General features: G+C 34.5%; 1 protein-coding gene across 1 annotated transcript in view; it reads right to left on the reverse strand.

Moving 5' to 3' along the window:
- MMP16 (matrix metallopeptidase 16) overlaps window positions 1-21687 on the reverse strand; it is a 174632-nt gene that overhangs the window by 15329 nt on the left and 137616 nt on the right. Inside the window, exons 7-9 of the mRNA XM_048286375.1 lie at window positions 12713-12851; window positions 4454-4604; window positions 423-538 (exon numbers count right to left, since the gene is read on the reverse strand). Of these exons, the coding sequence (XP_048142332.1) occupies window positions 423-538; window positions 4454-4604; window positions 12713-12851 (406 nt within the window). The remainder of the gene's footprint in view (window positions 1-422; window positions 539-4453; window positions 4605-12712; window positions 12852-21687) is intronic.

Consider the following 21687-nt stretch of genomic DNA (forward strand, 5'->3'; position numbering starts at 1 on the left):
TTTCTGCTTAGATAAAGATTTTGCTTCCCTTTCCTAGTTTTTGAGAATGAAAGCAATACCTTCTAAGCTGTTTAAACAGGCGATACCTTGAAAATTCAACAGCGATATACTGTATTTATGAAGCTTGTTTTAAGAGGTACAATAATTCAGCAGAGAAAAAAAAATTAATTAAGATAGAAGAAAAAAAGAATGGAAGGTAAGGTTTATAATACTAAATTTGAAAGCTTTTTCAGCCCTGCGTTAAACAGTACAATGCAAGCAAAGAGCCATTTTCACTAAAGCCAGTTCTATAGCAGGAAATATTCTGTTCAGATATCAAGAATTCCTTAACTACTTTACCTGAATAGTCAATCATCCCTCTACTACTCTATGTTACATAAAGGATGTAAATAAATCATTAAAACAAGAATTTGTTTGCATACCATTTTCTTTGTGAACAAAGGCTCCCTGAGGAGATTCTGGGATACCTTTCCAAATTGTGATTGGTTTGGGATAGCCAGGGTCCATGGATCTCATTTCTTCACTGTACCTCCAGTACCTGAAACATTTTTTAAAGGAAAAAAAAGTGTATTTGTAAGGTAGCAGATGAGTAACTTTGTATTTTCCCCTTCTAACACTTGCTACATTCATTAGCCACAAGTGGGAACACTGGATTTCTTCTCTTTGAACATACTACTAGATTACAAATAAATCTATTTGCTGTTTCATGTAAATAGATAGAAGATTAAAGATTTTTGCACTTCAGCAACTAAATCAGCATGCATCTCACTTATAATCTCTACAATTTTGATGCCTAGGACTTTTGCATAGTGACACAGAGAAATGCAACATATACAAAAAAACAATATACATTAGTGTTTTAGATAATATTTTAATAATGAGAGTGATGGTAGATTCAGATTAAAATACCTCCAGCGATCTTAATTTAACTCTTCATATGTAGCTTTTCATTTCATTATCACTAAACAGATGCAGTGAATTACAAAATTCAACCCGCTTTTGTGACTTTTTGCCAGCCAGCCCTTCTCAAACTTTAAAAGCTTCAGCATGCAATTCTAGTAATCCTGAACATCTGAGAAGTATTTACACTTGTGATTTATATACACTTACACATAATATTGATAATTTCTGTTTCCTTATACTGCTGATTAAATTGCTATGCATATCTTACAAGTTGGTTCTAAGAATACTACATCTCTAATATCCTCTGTGTATCCTAATATTTTGGTGGGTGGGTCATTTCATATTTTGATTGACTCCATTAATTTAGAGCATAGTTTTATCACTATCATTGATAATCTGGTTACTGCTAAAAAATTGACCCTGTTTCTCATTTGAATTAATTTTTGACTTCAGTTTTTAGAAATCCTTGTTATGATCTTGTCATATATTAAAAAATTCTTAAGGGGGTGATATTTTGTCCCTGTGAAGGTACTTAGGCATTCTAATTGATTCACATTTTAATCTTTTTCTAAATGTATAGTGGTCTAAACTCTTTGGTATTTCTCCCTGTGGGGCATTTCTCTGGCTTTAAACTTTCAATGAAATTAAAAGATGGCAGATTTCAAGTGGGTTAGGGGTTGGCAAGTGAGATTAAAAAGGCATTTGTATTTATTTTTTCTTTCTTATGCTTAAATTATTTTTATAGCCTCAATTCTTAATCTAGTCACATATACATCAGCTACCAGCCAACAAAACAATGCTCTTTATTTGGATATGTAACGTCTTTGAAATTTTACATGCAAAAAGAACATGTAGAAGTAATAAACAAAGCTCTGACATTAATACTGTTGAAACCAGTTCTTCCTCATCTTTTAACTGTAAATTTTTTGGTCCTTAGTTTGGATTTTTTTTTACAAATATATTTTCTTTTTCTCTCCCTCTATTCCAGAACTCTATTTCCATCCTTTTTCTCTTCCAATCTTTTCCTTTTTCTCTTCCAATATTTTCACCTTTTTGAGCTCCTTCTTTTAATAACCTCTGGTTTTCCACTAGCCCTAAATGACTTACAAAAACATACTTTGTCGTTTAAAGTCTTTGAGGACATACTCAGTGCACACTCAGAAATCACAAAACTGCTGGGTTTTCATCATTGATGAGAAATCCTATTAGGGACGGACTGATCATAAAAACACCTCAACAATCTGTGCTGGAATAATGAACATGTCTACAGGGTAAGGAAAAGCCTAGTCTTGATTCTACTTGGCATGCCAAGTATTCACAAGCAAACTCCCTAACAATGGTTTGAGCTCTAAGAACTATATAAATTTGTTACTGTATCTCAAAGACTGACAAACCAACAGAGGGAAAAAAAATGAAAGTCCACTTCATAGCTTTAGAAAAAGGGAATTTGGAAAATATTTGCTAATATATGTTCTATATCTAAGCCTATTGACTTAATGATATCCTGAGCCATCGGATGATTATGTTTTATGAAGAAAAACCATCGATTTAAACTCTAAAGTGCATAAAATCAGTCACAACAAACAGGGCCATAAACTAGGACATGTGTCAAGAAGTTCATCAAACCTATTATCTTCTAGCCCCAAATGACTCACTTCTGGTAGGAGAGGAATGGCAGAGGGACTAATGTTTTCTGTAGTCAATTCTTCCCCTTTTTGGGTTTCATACTATTATTTGGAACAATTATCATTAGTGTTGAAATAGATAATGTCAAGCATCAAAAATAATGTTCCATACATGAGCTGCTTTAGACATATGACTATTCATTGGTTTGACTTTTAAATCTTCTTACTGGTTTGGTTAATGGGATTTTCTTGTTTGCTTATTTTTTTGTTTGGACATTTTTATTATTATTTTTATTTTATAGCCAATAGTTGATGGCGTAAGCAATGCACATTGAGAAACTGTTGTAAGGGTTTATTCCTACTGATGGTCAATATCCTGTAATGGCTCAATTATCTCTGCAAGGCTCATGTTCAATCTTCTTCTAACATTCCGTATTGCATTTATATCCTGCTGAGTTTCATTGTGCTTGTTAGCGCTAAGTAGCAACTTTTCTGCCAGCACATGTTTTCTCTGCTAGTTCTTTTTGTCTTCTGTTACTACCAACCGTGTTTTAGGAAAGTCCTGACTATAAGTAGCTGCCTATGCATGGAAATATAAAAGGACACTGCTGAATAAAGTCTAAAGGAAGTACAAGTCACAAAAGATTCCTACTGTACATCTTTTTACAATATGTATGTGGAGGTGGAAAATTATTACCTGAAAATGAATTTGAATTTTAAAAAAAATTGACTCAACAGTAGGAAGCAAATTATTTAGGCATCTTCTACTCACTATTAAAATTGATTGCTTGAAATGATACCTAGTTTTAAAACATTACAAAATTTTACTTAGATATCTACTTCCCTTACCATGAGTGTTGGAGAACTATATTTTTTTAAATAATAAAAAAAACCTTTAACAATAAAATTTGTTGCAGCAATCTGTAGTGCAATTTTTACAGTACTGATAAAAAATTACGAACTGTAGTATGCTAAACATATTCTATGATGTGCATTAAATTGATTTCTTAAGTGATCCATGAATACTATTAGTGTCTGAGAACACTAAGTACCACAGAGTAACAAAAGCAGTCCTACTTTTAATAACACTAATAGAAACATTAACGTTACTAATATAGAATAATTTGTCTCTGAGCACACAAAATTTGCACAGTGATACATCAATCAACAAAGAGTATCATACTAAAAACCTGTAAAATCCATCATTCAGGTAACTTGCAGTGTTTCAAAAAGTAATGAATTCTCTTGACATGTCTATAAAGCAGACAAATACTCTTTTCCTTATTTTATTGACAGGTAAATAAAGATACAGACACTAAGTGACTAGCACAAGTATTGCAGGAATAGAAAAACCTCGGATTTTACATTTTTTTCTTTCTTTGGTTGTTTTTTTTTGTTGTTGTGGGGTTGTGTTGGGTTTTCTTTCATTATTAATCATAAATATGTGTCCCTATAAGATTTATTTAGAAGTAATTCAAAGAAAATGCTCAAATTCTTCTCTAGCTCCCAGGTTTAGCTCTGAATTCCCTTTTTTACCTCATGAAATAGTAGTAAAGAAGTAATTTTCACTGACCTTAAAAGCTTTGAATCATGTCTTGCCTGCTTATGTGCTGGGGTTTAGAAATGTAGATAGAAAGAAAGAGGTAAAAGTGTACATAAACACATCACTTTGAATATTTAAGTTTAAATTTGTGACTTGCCTGTTGACTTCTAAAACATAACTTTTCTACTGGATATACATATACCCATTCCAGGATATTCACACAAATATAATTTAGGTTGTAAGACGTGAAAGCAGTGCAGCCATCTATGCAGGAGGAGTTAATTTCATTCACAATTTTTCTTCTTTTGAGAAATAGAGGAAAAGCTTAACATGTTTAGCTGATATCCATTGAATTGTTCCCTTGCAGAAATCCTATACCAACCTATCTCCTTTGAAGAAGTAGGTTTTTCCAACATCTTCCCACCAAATTGCTGAATCAATGCCATGGGAAGGAATTCCACTTCCAAGTGTTATCAAATCATGAGGATAACCTGGCTGAAGAGTAGTGTCCTTGAAAACCCAGAACTTGTTACCTGTACAAAAGCATATATATACACACACATACAAGTGTTAGTCATCAGTACTCTCAGTATAAATATTAACACACTCCTAAGAAAGTCTCCCAAAGGTCTATAGTATTGGTTCTTCCAAGTACTATGAAAGGAAAAATGTTCTATCACTGCAGATAATGCAAAATTAAATATGCTTTATGGGTATCTTGCATTCATAAAGCACTTTTCTTCAAATAAGTCCACAGAATATTTTGATACCAACTATGTAGTGATCAAAAGTAGAATGAAAATGAAATCACCTTAAGAGGCTGTGTGGTTGATAATGTAAGACATTTACAGAAAAAACTATGCAACAGTTTTATGTTTCATGAGGAAAGAGTGAATTTTATAAGAAAATAAGAAAACAAAAAAAAAAAAATAGAAATTACAACCTCATAGAGACCATAGAATTTTACTACTCTGTATTTCTCCTCAAGAAGTTAAATTACTTACGAAGGATGTATGATTATTTCAGAAATAATCATAGAATTTAATTTTTTAACGTATTTTCTTTAGTGTGGCCTAAGGACAGCAAACTGAGAATCTGAACTCCCAGAGGTGAAAACCTTTTGTCGCTGAAACTAATGGGGGCTTGCCAGTGGCAGTAAGACTTAAGCTTTGTCTGTAGGTGACAAATCACTCAAAACCACCCAACTGACTTATTGCATGCTGAAAATACAAGGTAGTTGTATGGCTCCAGTTGATGTTAGCACAGTGTCTACACAAACCTCAGATTACCCAGGTTTCTCAGGTTACCAGGGCTTCCTGGACTGCAATGCTGAGTGGCTGAAATCCCTACTGCTAGAGGGGTAACTGCAGTTACTAGATAAATATACTGTATACATAGGGATCTATGCCTACAGAAGTAGCAGCTGCACCAGTGTTTAATAGCACAGATGCCCTCTGTACCAGTTTGTGGGAGAGGATGCTTCCTGCACTCTCTCTTCCAGCTGGATAGCTTACCTCACCAGCCCACAACGCCAGTTTCCAAGCTTTAGATTTTCCTCTAGATTCCTGGCCAAGCTCTTCTTCACTGAACACTTCCATGATTATCTCACCTAATTCATCATCTCATATTAAGCCTATAGTCCAACATTTTCCCCAGTAATTTTGTTGTCTTCCTAGGAACTTCTCAGCATAGTGTGCCACCTGTGCTAATCTTGCAAGTAACTTCTCTGTTTTACATTTCTGCTTTTTCCTAATTCTTCTTCAAAACTTACTTCTCACCTGTGTCTTTTCAGCAGATTTCTCTTTCAAACACAGACAGCTTTGGCTGAAAAAAGGGAATAAAGATCCCCATGTATTCCCTAGAAATAGGGAAGGGGGAGCATAACTTGCATTTATGTACTTATCTGATGGGCTTGCTTTGATGCCTGTCTTCTCTTTGCATTATGTCACCTAGACCACAGGGACACTCTTCTCAAGATAGACTATAGGCTCCATTGTGTAAGAACCATGTGTTTATTTTCTCTTCAATGCACTACCATCATCATTGTTTCCAAAAAGCATTGCTAGTTTTAGTAATAATTACACTGAAGGAGAAGATACTCTTTGACATCACATGGACCCTTCTGAGATAAATCACAGAAAAATCTAGACAAGATCCATGAACATACATATTGAATTGGCCTTATTGGATACTTCGCTTTGGTCTATCCATTGTTATGCATGACAATGATATTTAAAATATAAGGGGAAAAATTTGAAAACATATTTTGCTCAAATACATTTGGAAAGAGGATGTAAGAGAGAAAATAATGGCTGTTCACATTAGTTTTTGTACTTACCTTTAAGGCTAGATAGTCTGTTACACAGATTTAGGAGGTTAAGGTACTGTGTTGCATAAATATTTTATAAGGAAACGTAATATTACCCCAAAGACCTAGGATCAGGTGTATGCCAGAATCATCAAGAGGGAAAATCCTGAGTGCTGTTTTGCAGTTGGTTTTATATTTTAGCTATCCCTCAGTGGTATTAAATGTTTGTTTAAAGGAAGGGGTTTTTTTAATCTCCCTGTTTGTACTGTGGTGATTTTAAGCATGCTTTCATTTCTTCAGAGTTTAATTAGGAGAGGAGGTATAGTTTCCATGCTTCTCATGCTGGGTTTCCAGAGTTAATTTTTTATCATCTTCTTTACAGCTGCTTGTCACCCACTTCCAAACACAGACACTACAGTTTGCTCAACAGATCCATCTTCTCTCCCCTGCCAGTTGAAGGACAAAAGGACTCAAAGAATGAGTATGTACACAGCCATTTAAAGTACTGAAAATAAAAGAGACACAGAGATCTATGAAGAACAGTCATGGAAAGCTGAATTCTCCGTTGACCTGGGATTAAGGCTGCTGCTAACCTGAGATTTACCTTTACTGAGATGCCTTATAAAATTTCCTTTATAGGGTTTGATAATGACAGAGGTGAGCATCTTCCATTCTCTGTCCCTCCTCCTATGTGGTTTGTCTTTTTCCAATTCACATGACTGGACACAGAAGGCTTCAGATGTTAATGGCAGTTTCAAATGCAATGATAAGAGAAGTCATGCGCTTTGGACCTTACTAGTTGGTACTTATGGTGTGAACAACAGATGGCATCCAGTGAATGATCCTGAGCCAGCTCATTTCTGTTTCAGAAGATCATTCAAAATGACAGCTATTGCACAGCATTGCGAGGCATATGCTGTGATGTATGTAATGCCAATACTTTTCTCTGTACCTCACAAGGAATAGAAGTCAAAGCAATTGTTATGAATAGATCATTATCAGCCATACCCAAGGAGGCAAAATTAACTATTAACAAGATCAGGTCATACCAAAATAAACAATGGTTATGCATAAACCATAATAAGTGACAGCACCACTGAACCAGGTATTTTTTGCATATTCAGAGATACTGAAGTAAAAGGAAAGTGTAAATGTGGGTACAGACTTAAGAAACTGAATTCTTCACATAATTTCTTACTAAGAAGCAAATTCTTCTTAGAAAACAGAGAAAAGGTAAATTTAACTGTATTTTAAGTAGACAGTGGAGCATTGAGAGCTCTAACATATGTGAGCAAGTCCTATTGATGCTAACTAGAGGGAATTTTATTTAACATTTGCTTTAGAAGACATGTTTAGTCTGCTATAACTGTGTTGATTGTTAATGAGAAATACTGTATATAAGAAATCCAAATGTTCCATCTGGCTGACAGTTTTCACTTCAGTTTTTTGTTTGGTCGGTTTTTTAGGAGGTTTTAGGAGGTTTGTTGCTGGTCTTGTTTTGGATTTTTTTTCTATCTCTCAGCTGGAGGAAAGTGGGTGACTATTGATCAGAGAATTGATCTGATCAACAGAATATTTATCAAAACCTGATGTCAGGAGAAGCTAAAGCTGAAAACCAGCTCAAAAGATGCCCAACTGTGATGAGAATGAGATAATTTTATTTCTAACATATTTATGTAACTTTAAGTGTAGCACATACTAATGCTAAAGTCAGTATGCTTCCATGTAGCTCATATTCCACTTCCACTTATAAATGGTCAGTAAGACTTCATTAATTGTGATCATAATGGAAAGAACTATGACCAAACTAGTCATATTTTTATTCTTCTTATAGATAAATAATGCTTTTTCAGAGTCATAACCTATGCCCTTGGCAGAAACCACCACTGTGTTTATTTTAAAAAGTTGTTTATTTAAGGTCTCATTGGTAGATTTGTTATTCTCACACAGAATACAGCACCACATGTTTCATGAAGTCTGAAACTTCAGAATGTTTAATGTCTCTGCTTTTATTCCCTAATGTAAGGTCTAATATAATAAGAAGCAGATTGCTAAGGTCAGAAGCTGAGAGTGAAGCAAGTGATAAAAAAGCTAAAATGTCTTACTTCTTGCAATAATGCTTTGTTAAATATCATCACTGTAGGGAAACAGCTGAGAAGGATGAACCATGCAATTATTTGAAATCTCTCAACATCTATCTCTCAACATTCTAAAAAAAAGTACTGGAAATAAAGGACATCTGTATTGCTATGCTTCACTTAAAATAACAATATTCTAGATATTCTTCAGACTGTTAAACAACCTACTGACTACTGCAAACAAATATGTAGGTTTTAGTAACTGTAGTTCTTTCTTTATAGAATCTGAGTTCTGAATAATTGTGCTTCTGGGTTGCCAGCAACGAAGTTTTTTGTCCATATTATTTGGTATTATGGTATATGTATAGTGCAAGAAGTGCGTGGCATATAATCACTGTGTTAGAGTGGTGAGATGAATTCCCAAATTTTTAAAGAATTACATGTAATTGAAATCAGTTAAAGTTTTAATATCTAATCCTCAATGTTTGTTTTTTTTTCCAGTCAACAGTCCTCTTAATTTTGGTCTTTCAAGCCTGTATCTAGTCTTTTTACTAGGATCCTAAAATTACTATTCATGGTTCCTTTTTCTCCATTCCCTATTTCCCACATCAAGTTTCTGTTATTTCTCTGTTCCATGATCTGATACTACAGTAAATCTATTTTTCAATATAAAACTGTCAGGTCATGGGGTAAGTGCAGTTGAATGATATGATGGAGGCACTGGTAGCATGAGTTTTACAGCAGCCTTTCTATTGCTACATTTGGTTTACCATAACATTCAACAGTGCAGATGGCTTGACAATTTCATTTTTAGCACTATATAAATTCCCACAGGTACACAGAATGAATTTTACTATTCACATTTTCTCATTAAAAAAAAAAAAAAGAAAGAAAATAGAAAATAAAAAGGTATCTTTCTGGTGCCATCTTCTTATTATCATTCAACATGGGCACTGGCAATGAATAATAACGAGAATGCAAACATCTGGTTTTTATAAGCAGCTATCCACCAGATTACTATGTACTTTATGAGTACGGTCTGGTCTACTGGGGGTTGATGAGTCCATCTGGCAGGGAACAGGAAGAGCATCTCGGTCATAAGCTTACCAAGCTGGTAAAGAGGGCTTTAACCTAAAGTTGCTGGTGGAGGGGGAACCTCAATCCATCCCACTCCTACCAGTTTGATGCCAGTGCCAGCAAGAGATGTCCAGAGCCTGGAGAGAGATCACAGGTCAGCAGGAGAGCACCTGAAACAGCACAAAGGAATTCCAGCCACTCCAGCCAGTAAGTTGATTTCATTGGGGGCACCAAATTAAATGCCTGTATGCAAACACACGTATTATGGGGAATAAGCAACAGGAGTTGGAGATGTTCTTGGAAATTTGTGCACACCTGCAGGGCTGTGATCTTACTGGCATCACAGAGACATGGTGGGATGGCTTCTATGAATGGAATATTAGAATGGAAGGCTACTGGCTCTTTATGAAGGATGGGTAGAGAAGAGGGCATGGGGATGTTGCCCTCTGCGTCAATGACTGCCTGGAGTGCATGGAGCTGTGCTGGGATGATGAGGAGTTTATCACAGAATCACAGAATCAGCTAGGTTGGAGAAGACCTTGGAGACCATCAAGTTTGACCTATGAACTAACCTTACCAACTAAACCATGGCCACATGCAGTCTTTTACTAAACACCTCCAGGGACGGTGACTCCACCACCTCCCTGGGCAGCACATTCCAGTGCCCAACCACTCTTTCTGTGAAGATTTTTTTTTCCTAATGTCTAGCCTGTATATTTGTAGTATATTATGGGTCAGCACTAAAGGAGGGCAGGAACAGGCAGCATTATAATGCGGGTCAGAGGAGTGCATAGTGATATTAATCCAGTAGAAGTTCTCTGCTGGCACCTCATCTTTTCTATTTTATTCTCTGAATAATGGATGTGGATATTGGCTTAGGTATGTGCTTTGTTAACACATCTGTGTGCTAGACTTGAGATTTAAAGTTCCTTCTAGAACTTACTTGTTTGGACCAATTTTAGACTGGTAAAGCACACTACCTGGATAACACATTCTGCTTGATCATCATCTTAGCAACAATCCACTTGTCTATTTCTAGCACCTTTGGGAGGAGGGCATGTACTCTTTTCCCAGGAAATTTTGTGAGGGAATAGAAGATACAAGATAATGATTGTTTACCTACAGTCTATTTATATAGATTTCTGTAAACATGTTCCACAAGGCAGTTGAGATCCTTGGAACAGGAATTTTCAAGAGCACCCACACAGAAGACTCAGCTGAAATTTTTGATTCTGTAGCAGTGGAAAAACACGAATTACACTTATAGACAAGCTCCAACAGTTAGATATTAAGAGTCATGAAGAAGTCGCAGAGAAGCAAAATTTTTTTAAAAAATTGCACATGGAAATACAAGGGCTTTTGACCTAGGTAAATAAAGGGATAATACAAATGTCATTGGAAAAATATTGGAAGGAACTTTGAAAAGAAGTCATATGGAAAAACACCTACAGCAGAAAATCCAAGTATCATATGATATCAGCTAGAAGGCACAAAACTAACTGGTCTGAAATCAGATAGCAAAAGGTGGGGATGATGAGAAAGGAAAACACAATTCTGACTTCTAAGAGTGCAATCCTGCTGCTCCTGCTTCCTTTAATTAATCTTGATTTAATTTCCCAGTCAGAAAATAGAGAGGTTCCCTCCTCCTTCTGTTGTTATCTATAAGCCACAGACTACAGAATCAACCCATTCCTCTAAGACCTAACAGGAGCCAGTCAGCACTGGGTGAAGAGTCAAATAATGATAAAACATATTTCAAGGTCACTGGGAAGGAAAAGAAAGCAGCTGTAAGAGTAAGCTTGATAATTTCTGTCTGGAGCTCAGTAATGGATCCCAGCATTATCAAGGCAGAAATCTGGAATGTACAGGGTAGCTACTTTGCTCTTTGTAGAAGTGGTGCAAAGGAATAGCTATAGAATAGTATTTTTATCCTTCCATTTCCCATGGACCCAAAAATCAAGCAGTGGGATAGAGATTTGGAGGTACCTTGATCATGATTCCCAACCATATCAAATTCCCAGAGTTAATGACTTGAGGTTTATTTTATGGAAACAGAAGTAAAAGCATTTGCTGTATTGAAGTCATATAAATAGAAAATGTACTATATGGAATGTAATTTTCCTTATGATTCACATAAAAAATACAATTTCACTATTAGTAAAACATAAACTTCATCTTCATTGCACTGTTATGAAGTGTTTCTGCATGTTATTAAATATTTTTCATTTAGCGTTCCCAAGATCCTGTTTCTGTAGTGACTGAAATATTACTTCTAACTCCATGTAAATGACTCCACTTGTAAAAATGAATTAATTTTTTATATAACAACTTAAAAAATCTACCTTTTTTTGTAATGAGTTAAAAAATTAATCATTCACAACACTAAACAAACTAAATAGCTGAATAATTTTTCACATATTTTTTATCTATGCAGTTTCTTCTCCCAAATGATTATTTTCTAAAACATACTTTACATAATTTTCAGACTTTTGTCACTAAGTATGCATTTATTAAACATATAATATCATTTTATTATTAAATTTAAATTAGGTAGATGCTCAAGAACCTTGACTTTGAAGAACAGCTGATTTCTGGAGTGAAATTTAGAAAGAATTATTAGCAACAATTCAATCTATACCACCTATTTTCTGGATTTTATGCTTCTTTAAAAATACTAAATAGACATCTATGAGAAAGATTATTTTTCCCCACATGAAACTCCTAACATCACAGTTCTTAGATGAAACAAATACAATGCAGTACAGTGAGATGTATATATAGCAGAGGTTCCATTTAAATCTATCAGAAATTCATTTGTAAAAAGGAAGAAAGCAAAGAGAATGACAAAAAAATTAATGATGAAAATGTGTTCATTGTGTTTTCCTAAAACACATTTTTCAAAAATTATTTCATAATAGGTCGCTTCGTTTCTATGTCTCATATTTATACTTCCAAATTTTTATTGAATATGTAAGAGCAAATGACCTGATACTGTGAAGGGTAATCATAAGTTAAAAATGTAGTTGCCAAACAAGAAAATCTTAACTTATATACTCTTCATTCAGCTACCAATTTGCGACAAGATTTACAAATTATTAGTAAAAATAAACAAGACGTGTTTCAAGAAATCATCACAGTCAAAAGTATTACACTAAATTTTACTTTTGTCCTTTCTTACCTTTAAAGAAGACAAAATTCCCCTCACTGTTTTCATAAACTGCGTCAATGCTGGGAGGCAGTCCCCTCCAGAAGTAGGTAATCTGCATGGGGTATCCATCCATCACCCTGTTGTTTCTGACTCGCCAAAACCATTGATCCTGGAAACCAAACATACACTTACTACATTTATATGTGTTCACTCGCTGTCTTGAAAATACTAAACAGACTATCCTAGTATTGTTAGAGCAGACCTTTCGCTGTTTGGGTAAGCACATTGTGTTTGCATTCATGTCACATTCCAAATGTTTCAGAACTGGTTTTTGCTGAGTTGGGAATAAGCTACACACGTGAACTGTGTGTTTGGAGCAGATAGCTCTCAGTGGAACATACGGCATGCTGTATGAGATGATGTAACTTTCTCAACTTCATTCCTATAAGGGGCCCAATTTAAAATTTGCGGTCTGATTACAAGTGCTTTTAGACTGAACCATATGCTTTTGTGAATGCACAATATAATGTGACTACAGACAGGCTTTGAAGATCAATTAATTCTGCAGGCCACTTTTTTCTTAGTGGCTGCTGACAGTGAAAGGTTGTTAGATATAGTGTAACATTACTACATCAGTCCAGTAAGAACTACGCTGTGATAACAATTTTGCTGTAGTGAAGTTTAGCAGTCTTTCCAAGCAACATTAAATAGAATGTTCAATATTACAGCCATATATATATACTTATATATAATAGGTGCTAAATCCAGCTAAATCCAATACGTAGCACATTAAATGGGTATCAGTAAAGATATCATTGCTGTACCTCTTCAGATCTTCTAACAACTGTTTCAGCTCATTCAATATTTAGAGATGAAAAATAGGGTAAGGCAGTATTTAACTTCTTACACATTTGAACATTTTTCAGCAGTAGTATTATTTAAAACAACTCCCCTTAATAATAAAGAAAGTGATGTTCTGTCAGATATGTCACAGTTTTACATGGCAGTTCTTCCTCTGTGTAAGGAACACAGAATCCACAGTGCAACAAAACCTGTAAAATCATCAAGTCAACAAATATCTTCTTGAGAATGAGTTATATTTCAGACTTAGTGTTTCGTGGAGTATATTTGCATTATTTCATTTTGATAACAAGACCAATAAAGTTATATTTTGCAGATTTGTTATTGAGTTGTATGTCAAACTGTATTTCATACTTCACGTTGCTGACTTGCAGTATAATATTTAGAATATTCTTATCTATTATTTGCTCAAATTCCTTAGCAAACCAATAATTTTTCCTGCTATACTATTAAAATCCTAACAATAATACAATTATGCCAAAATGGAGTGTTTGATTCATTCAGCATATCCCCATAAATTTGTTTTTAAATCTGTTTATATGTATACATATATATGTATATGGGCCATTGCCTTTAATGTCTAAATATTCCGTTCTGAAGCATAATTCTGAATATAACACGCCATGTTCTCTCTTCTCCTGATGCATTCTTGTAGACTTCTTATTTTCCTATCTATTTCATCATCTTTACCTGTCCTTGAAAGAACCATGAACAATGGGGTATTGCTCATCAGTAAGGATCCTACAGGTGTCCACAAAACTAAAATTTTAAAAATTTATAATTTTAGCATTTTTATGGTCTTATTTAAACAGACAGAGGCTGGCATATGATTTGTCAATAGATGTAATTTCAGGGAATCAGCAAATATCTGGAAATGTCTGAGGGCAGGACTGAAATTTTGGACCATTTATAAGATTGGGGAAGGTAGGTGTGGGCAGAGGCTGATAGAATAATTTGTTTATGTAAATTTAATTTTCCTGGCTGACTTTCCTATGAATGTGCTAGACTCAATGGTTTTAGACTGACAGAATTCAAACTCTGGAACTCAAGAAATCCAGCATGTAGCTGTAAAGTATGCCAAGAACCTTTCTGAAGTATCAGATGGGATAGGCTCTGCTTTTAGAAAGAATGCATAATTTCAGCACATATATGTAAATGTAATTAATCTTAAAGTTATACTTACCAGCAACTTTATCATCTGCATTTTGATAAACATGTACAATTACTGAAAGTATGTTGTCACAACAGTTTAGCTATTATTGAAATTCAAAAAAGCCATAGTCCTAGAGAAAGCATATTCACTCTGACAAAGCTCTTTCACACTTTAAGTAAATAGCTTGAAATGGTTTCTCTGGCAAAACACTTCTCGGTGCATTTGTTTATGTTGAACAAACACAGCTTTATGTCTTTTGAGAAATGGTGTGTATTGAGAAACCCTTTGCCTTTCCCACTATGTTGGTTAAGTATACTTTTTACTATTTTGTTTCCCCAAAACACATTAACTACAGCAGACAGGTTGAACACATGACTTGTCACATGCACTCCTATGCAAAGCCTGACAAATGCATACATTGAATGCATAGATTTTAGTGTCTTTCCTTGATGGCTAGCAAATGCTTCTTCACAAGCATCTGCAGATACCCAATTGTTTCAAAAACATGGATTACTCCTGTGCAGCTGAGATCTGGCATAATAATGGATCATTAAATATTATGACTATAGACATAGCAAGTAAATTAAACTTGGACAATTATTCCCAGTTCAAAAAGCAAAACTGAAACAAACAAAAATCAACATTTAATTAAGAGAGAGCAATATATCTAAAACCCAGAAAATGGGCATTGAGTGAGAAGACTGTAAGCTGTTTCAGAAACATGATGGATAAAGAGTAACAGTCAAATGAAGAAGCAGTAGCAGTCACTCAAATTGAATGTTTTGACATTTTTTTAGAAGATGAGCTATTTCTGAGAAAAAAAAGATGAGAAAGCTTTTTAGAGAAAACCAACTAAACAAAGGTCACACATAAATCACTCTGCACTGTCAGTAAATGCTTTAGGCATTTTTTTCCTGTGCATTTAAAGGGACTAATAATATAGTATATTGTGTATGATCATAGCATATACCTTCCTCATAAAACCATTTATTAACAACTCAGAGAATCTTGAATGAAGAAGACTATAAGAGTAAAAAAATCTGTCTCATAATGCATAATTTTCATACTTTTTTGGTAGATACAGTCTCCTCCGAATCTTAGAATATATGATTTTGCCTTTTTTAGTGATGATTGTGTTAAATTGTTCTTTATGTTTCATTCTGTGAATGTTTAAATCTGTACTCCTATGAATAATTAATTTCCATTTCAGTATTTATTATCAACTTAAATATCTTTCAGATTCCTTAAGGGACACAACCGATATGTATGAGAATTAAAAACAACCTCGAGGTATTTTGGTTCATCCATAATACAGAAACTAGAGGAGCTTTTAGTGAAAAATTAATGGAGCTTTCTTGTCTAAGGACATAATTTTCTCTTATGTCTCTGGACCAACAACCATGGTCAACATTAAAACATTAATTTGCTACAAACTGTCTAGAGCTCTGACCTTTATTTTATACCTAATGAACTCTATCTACAATTCTGTAATGACATGTGACACTCTGACTCAAGTTCAAATGATACCCAGTAAAAACAGAAAGACTGCCCAGTGTGATAGACATTCTAAAAAACCTCCAATGAGCTAGAAAGGAGGAAAAAATCAGAAAACTTTGAAGTGGTACCTTTTGTAACTACTTGGAGATGAAGGCAGGTAAAGATTTAAGGCAGACAGGTGCAAAACAAGGACAAATTGCAACTGTAAATTATTTTATTTTGACTATGATTATAAAAAAGTGTGTGAACCTCCAGTAATTTGTGAAATACCCTTGCATTGTACAGCAAAAATCTCTGTGAATTTCTGCCTGATTTGATGTCTAAGTGTATATATATATAGTGCTGTTAGGGGTATTCCTTTAATATGATGGAGTGAGATGCAAAGTTTAATAGCTACAGCTGATAGGGAGAGAAGTTTTACTATTTCTAGATTCCACAGGATTAGTGTTTGGCTTATTTAATTTGAAAAAAGAAAAAGTCAAATAAGCATAATACTTCTGCCCTAAATAAGTGCCAATCAAATCAAATACTAAATATCAATCAATACTATAGCTTAATATTACTGACAAAATATGTTAAGGTATCACATTGGGTCTTGTGTTCTCCCACAAGTATACTCTGATCATGTGCAAAAGCAAGCCTTTGTGAATGGAAGACTGAACACACCCAGCAGCTAAGCAAAACAGCAGCAACAGACTGAAACATTCAGACTAATGAGTATCCTTCTACTTTTTTTTCATCTGAGGATTTCAGGGAAAAAAAAAAAAAAAGAAGCCAGTGGCAGATAATATACTAAGGTATTTAATAGCTTTAAATTCTTCTCTTAGAGAGGAAGAAGAGTTCTGGTTATATACAGAGAAATTTACCAAAGGACAGAGCCTGCCAAACCTACATTTCAAGACTGTGATCAAGGAGACAATAAAGTTCTCCTACTATACACCTTTATGGGATATTAAGAAACTGAATTTGGGAAATTCAAGGTATATTTATCATAACTAAACCAAAATAAATTTGGAATATCCTTTTAAAAATCTTGATCTAATCTCAAAAGGCACTTTTCCACATCTACTTCCTCAGGTCGTGAATTTCATCGGGGAATCTCAATGTTGGTAAAAACAGGCCTGTGGCATATGGAAATAAAGCCTTTGGGGCTACTCATTTGGGGAATTCCACTATTTCTTTAGTAACATCCATTTTCAACATTCTGAATTTGGAATTTATAGAATTTAAGCCAAAGGACATTACTGCACAGAATAGGAAAAAATGACCCAAAAAACTTTTGAGCAAGTTTCTGGGACATAATTTTCATGGAGCAGAAAATAGAAGATACAGTCTAGGGGATTTAAGTACAGAAAAATTATTAGCACAATTCAGCTATGAGAAGGATTCTGAAATGATTTTTCTTTTCTGTTTTTCTTTTTTTTCTCAATATAGAATTTGCAACGAAACTTACAGACTAGCCCTACTTCAGTTCCTACTTAATTCCATTGCAGAAAACAATTGGCTGTATTGAGACCAGAATCAGACATTAAATAGATGCTACCAATCTAGCTCATTTTAGGAAACAATTAACTAAATGCACTATTCTGCACACACAGAGAATACTTTAGCTCAGCTCATTATTAAGATGGTTCACATTAAGAACAAACAAAGCTCCTTTAAAACTATAAAGGACCGTTATCCGTTCATTAACAGATGGATGTACAATGCATCACTTATTTGAACTTATAGAAATAATTCATCTTTCCTCATGTGTTTGGGACAACAGCACAGTTACCCAGTTAGAACAGGGTATAAATGTGGTCTGAGAGTCACTGTGAGAAGTCAGAGCATTTAACACCACTCAAAAAAATCTCAGCACTTCCTGTGTTGAGATCCTGAACCTCCTGATGATATCCTCACTGGAAATGAGAACAACACATTGCATTCAAAACAAAGATATGCAAAGATGTCACCAAATGCTTGTTCTGTTTCTTCCTTACTTTCTCAAGTAAGGAATTTACTTCCTTGATGCCAATTATTAAGCACTGTTACTATTTACCGTTGGTACCTAACCAGACACTGGAGAACTCCTGTAGAGAAATTAAAACCATTGTTTGTTAAGGACTTATTCTTTTCCTTAACAACATGCTAAGGCTAACTAACACCATAAACTAAATAATTAACTACTGTGACTTGGCATAGGAGCAAGTGAAAAACTGGCAAACACGTCCCTCTGTTGAATATTGGAAGTGTGAAATTGAGCCTGCTTTAAAGTATCTGTCTTCAGCTAAGCTGAGGTTCACTTGTGTAAATACATTTTCAAGTGGAAATATGTAGTGATTTTATGAAGGAAATCTTTGTTAAGGAATATGCTAAGCATTTTTTTTTCTAGTATCTGTACTTATCTGCTGTTCTGTATTACTAACACAATAAAGTGATGTCAAGTAATTTATTCCGGGTCGAAAATGGCCTTGTTTATGTTAAAACCTGTCTTCTCAGCATCTTATTCTGAGTCCTAACTATTGGCCTGAATACTCTCTTTCACTCATCTGAGATATGTGCAAAACTGCTTTTCATTGCTCATGCTGAAATCTATAGCTAAGCTTTAAGAAAAAAAAGAGCTAAAGCAACCCAGAAATTAGACTTCAAAGATCAGGGAAAATATGAAAGTAATCAATTTATTTTTCAGAAAGGACTCAAAGGCTTATGGCATTTCATATACCTTCTGACTCTCTTCACAAGAGAAACCTCTTTTCCTCCCTCATTTGTAAACTTCTGTACAGATCTCCTTCATGGACCACATATACAACAAAATTGCAATATGCAGTCTCACTTACCTGAAATCTGGTTATGCACTGCCAGGACAACAGGATGTAGCGAGTGGAACTGTGACTGAAGCTGAAGCAAAAAAACCTCCTTTACCCTCAACATCAAATTCTAAAGTATGGTTGATTGCCCAAAACATTGGCAGTCCCTCTGAAACCTATCCTGAATTTTTGTAGTGATTTCAATAAGCTGCATGTGAGTATTTCCACTTCTAGTGCTGCACAGTGATGGATCCAGGATGCAGAGATTCTCCTTTATTTTGTCTTTTAATTTCTTCCTTTCTGTCTAATCTTCCTTGTTTTACTCTTTCTCTAATGCATACCTTGGTCATTTGTTCAGAGTGCTGGTGCTCAAGCACTGCCAGAGGTAGATGCAGGGCTGACCTGTGCTGGAATACTGCAGGGAATGGCTGAGCACCTCAGCCAACCTGCTCCCTCTGTGGTAATACATTTAAGAAAGGCCAAAAGCATTGCTCCCCACTCGGTTTTTTCATATTCAAAACAGTTTCATGATCAGCAGCAGATTTGAGAAATTTTTCATTTTATTTCCAATATAAAAATACTGAACGTTTGACAAGCTACACAAGAATTCTGCAGTTCTTCAACAGACTTTGAAGAGCACTTGTTCATTTTTAAACTAGATTCTGCAAACCACTCCTTTGTGCTATATTTTTCTCATTTGAAAGACAACATTCATTGTTCAGCTATTTGAAGTGGTGTTATTTTGTCCAACATCATAAACATAAAAAGAAGATAAAACTACTTGTTGGAGTGAAAGCTCCTCTGGACTCAGGCCCAGAGGGAAGCCAAAGCACAGGGGCTGAATTAAAACCCTTGGACAAGCTGAGATACATGAAGCCACACCAAAGTGAAATAGAAATACAGATTTTTTAACTTTTAGTAGAAATATATGCTAAGTGCCTTAGACATTAAAAAGCTGCAGCAGAGACATTAAACACAGTTCTTGCTGCAGCAGTGTTACCTTTTCACAGAATTCTTTACTTTAGACAAAATATAGATAGAATTATACTGTTCACGTTTTACAGATAGAGTGTTCACATAAACAATAAGAACTGATAGAAACTGTACACGCAAATCTGTGTAATACCTATGTAACACTTTGTAAGACTTAGGACTGTTAGAATTAGACCAGGATAGGTTAAGAAAAGAAAAAATAGAATCGTGTGTTAATCTCATTGGTCAATTAACAAATATAACCCACACTTCTGTAAGAAAAAATATAGAGCATATAGAAGAAGAAGCAGCTGGTTTTTGCCTGCTGTTTGCTGTTGCTGCTGGCCTTTATCATGTAACCCCCTTCAAACTCTGCCTTCAAGAAAGCTATGAGACTATGAAATAAAGAACTTAGCAGAACAGCAGCCTCCTCTGCTCTTTTACCCTGGTCTGAGAAGGAAGGGTACACCATTAAAGCTCAACTATTCACATTTTTAGAATCATAGAATCATAGGAACAGTAAGGTTGGAAAAGATCTCTAAGACCATCTAAGTCCAACCTTTGACTGAATATCACTGTGCCCATCAAATCATGCCATGAATGTACCTGTGAAGCTTATTTTGGTTGTCATATGTTGAATTTTTCCTAATTATCATGCGTATTACAAGGCAAATATGTAAAAAGTACACAATATTGTGAACTTACATGACCTCTTCCTAAAAAACATATAAAAAAATATTCAACCAAGTACCATGTGCAGTTTGGTCATTTGCTGTGCAGAAATTATTTTGGACATCTACTTAGTTGACTATTAGTGTATCCAAACACTTTGTGAGATTCCTTGAATATTGAATGTATAAGACATACAAAGAAAAGCATCTCTTAAAAATAGACCCTAGGCTTAAAAAGAAAATGCTCAAAGGCCAATATTTTTCTTTTTTTTGATAAATGGACTTTGATAAACAGAGTGAACTGACTGAGAAAGTACCTCTTTCAATGAAGGTAGCAAATGTAGCCTACTTGCAGAGGCATCCACAGCCATGGCTGTAGTTCCTGTTTGGAAAACATCTTGATTGAAATCCTGGCCCTTTCCTGTTGCTGTTCAGCTAAGTGCAGAAAATAACTGCAGTAACTATCTAACTTACTTTCATCTATGTTGCAAAGGACATATGATTGCTGTTGCCCTGTCCAATTTCTAGTGCAGATGAAAGCTGTTTATTAAAAAATATATTCTCTACATTTCAAATTTTAAAAAATCTATTACTGCATATAGAAAAAAATCATTCTAAAATAAACATCTCTTAAAACTTCTATTAGCATTTGGTGTTATATCAAAGTAATTAAGAATACTTTGATGTACATTTGTTTTATATATATATACAATATTTTTTATTATTGTATCCTCATTTTGTTACAGCTCTGTTTTCATTAGTAAATTATTCTTTGATTACAGAGTTTATTTTCATTCTTTCAGTCTTACTAAATATTTTGTTTAATAATTTCTTCACTATCAAATTGTATGTGAACTTTTTATCAATTTTTTGATGCATACCCATCTGTCATCTCTATTTTTCCTGTGTGGATAGTACCAACGGTATTTTATCCTTTCTTCTCTTTGTAAACTTTAACTTTTCAAAAATATTCTGAAGTAATCAAAAGCTGTAAGTTTTTAGAAAACACTTTCAGCTCAAGGAAAATCTGTTCTGCAGAATCCATATAAAACATGCTAGTTT

Source organism: Corvus hawaiiensis, chromosome 26 (assembly GCF_020740725.1).
Source record: "Corvus hawaiiensis isolate bCorHaw1 chromosome 26, bCorHaw1.pri.cur, whole genome shotgun sequence".
Classification (NCBI taxonomy): Eukaryota; Metazoa; Chordata; class Aves; order Passeriformes; family Corvidae; genus Corvus; species Corvus hawaiiensis.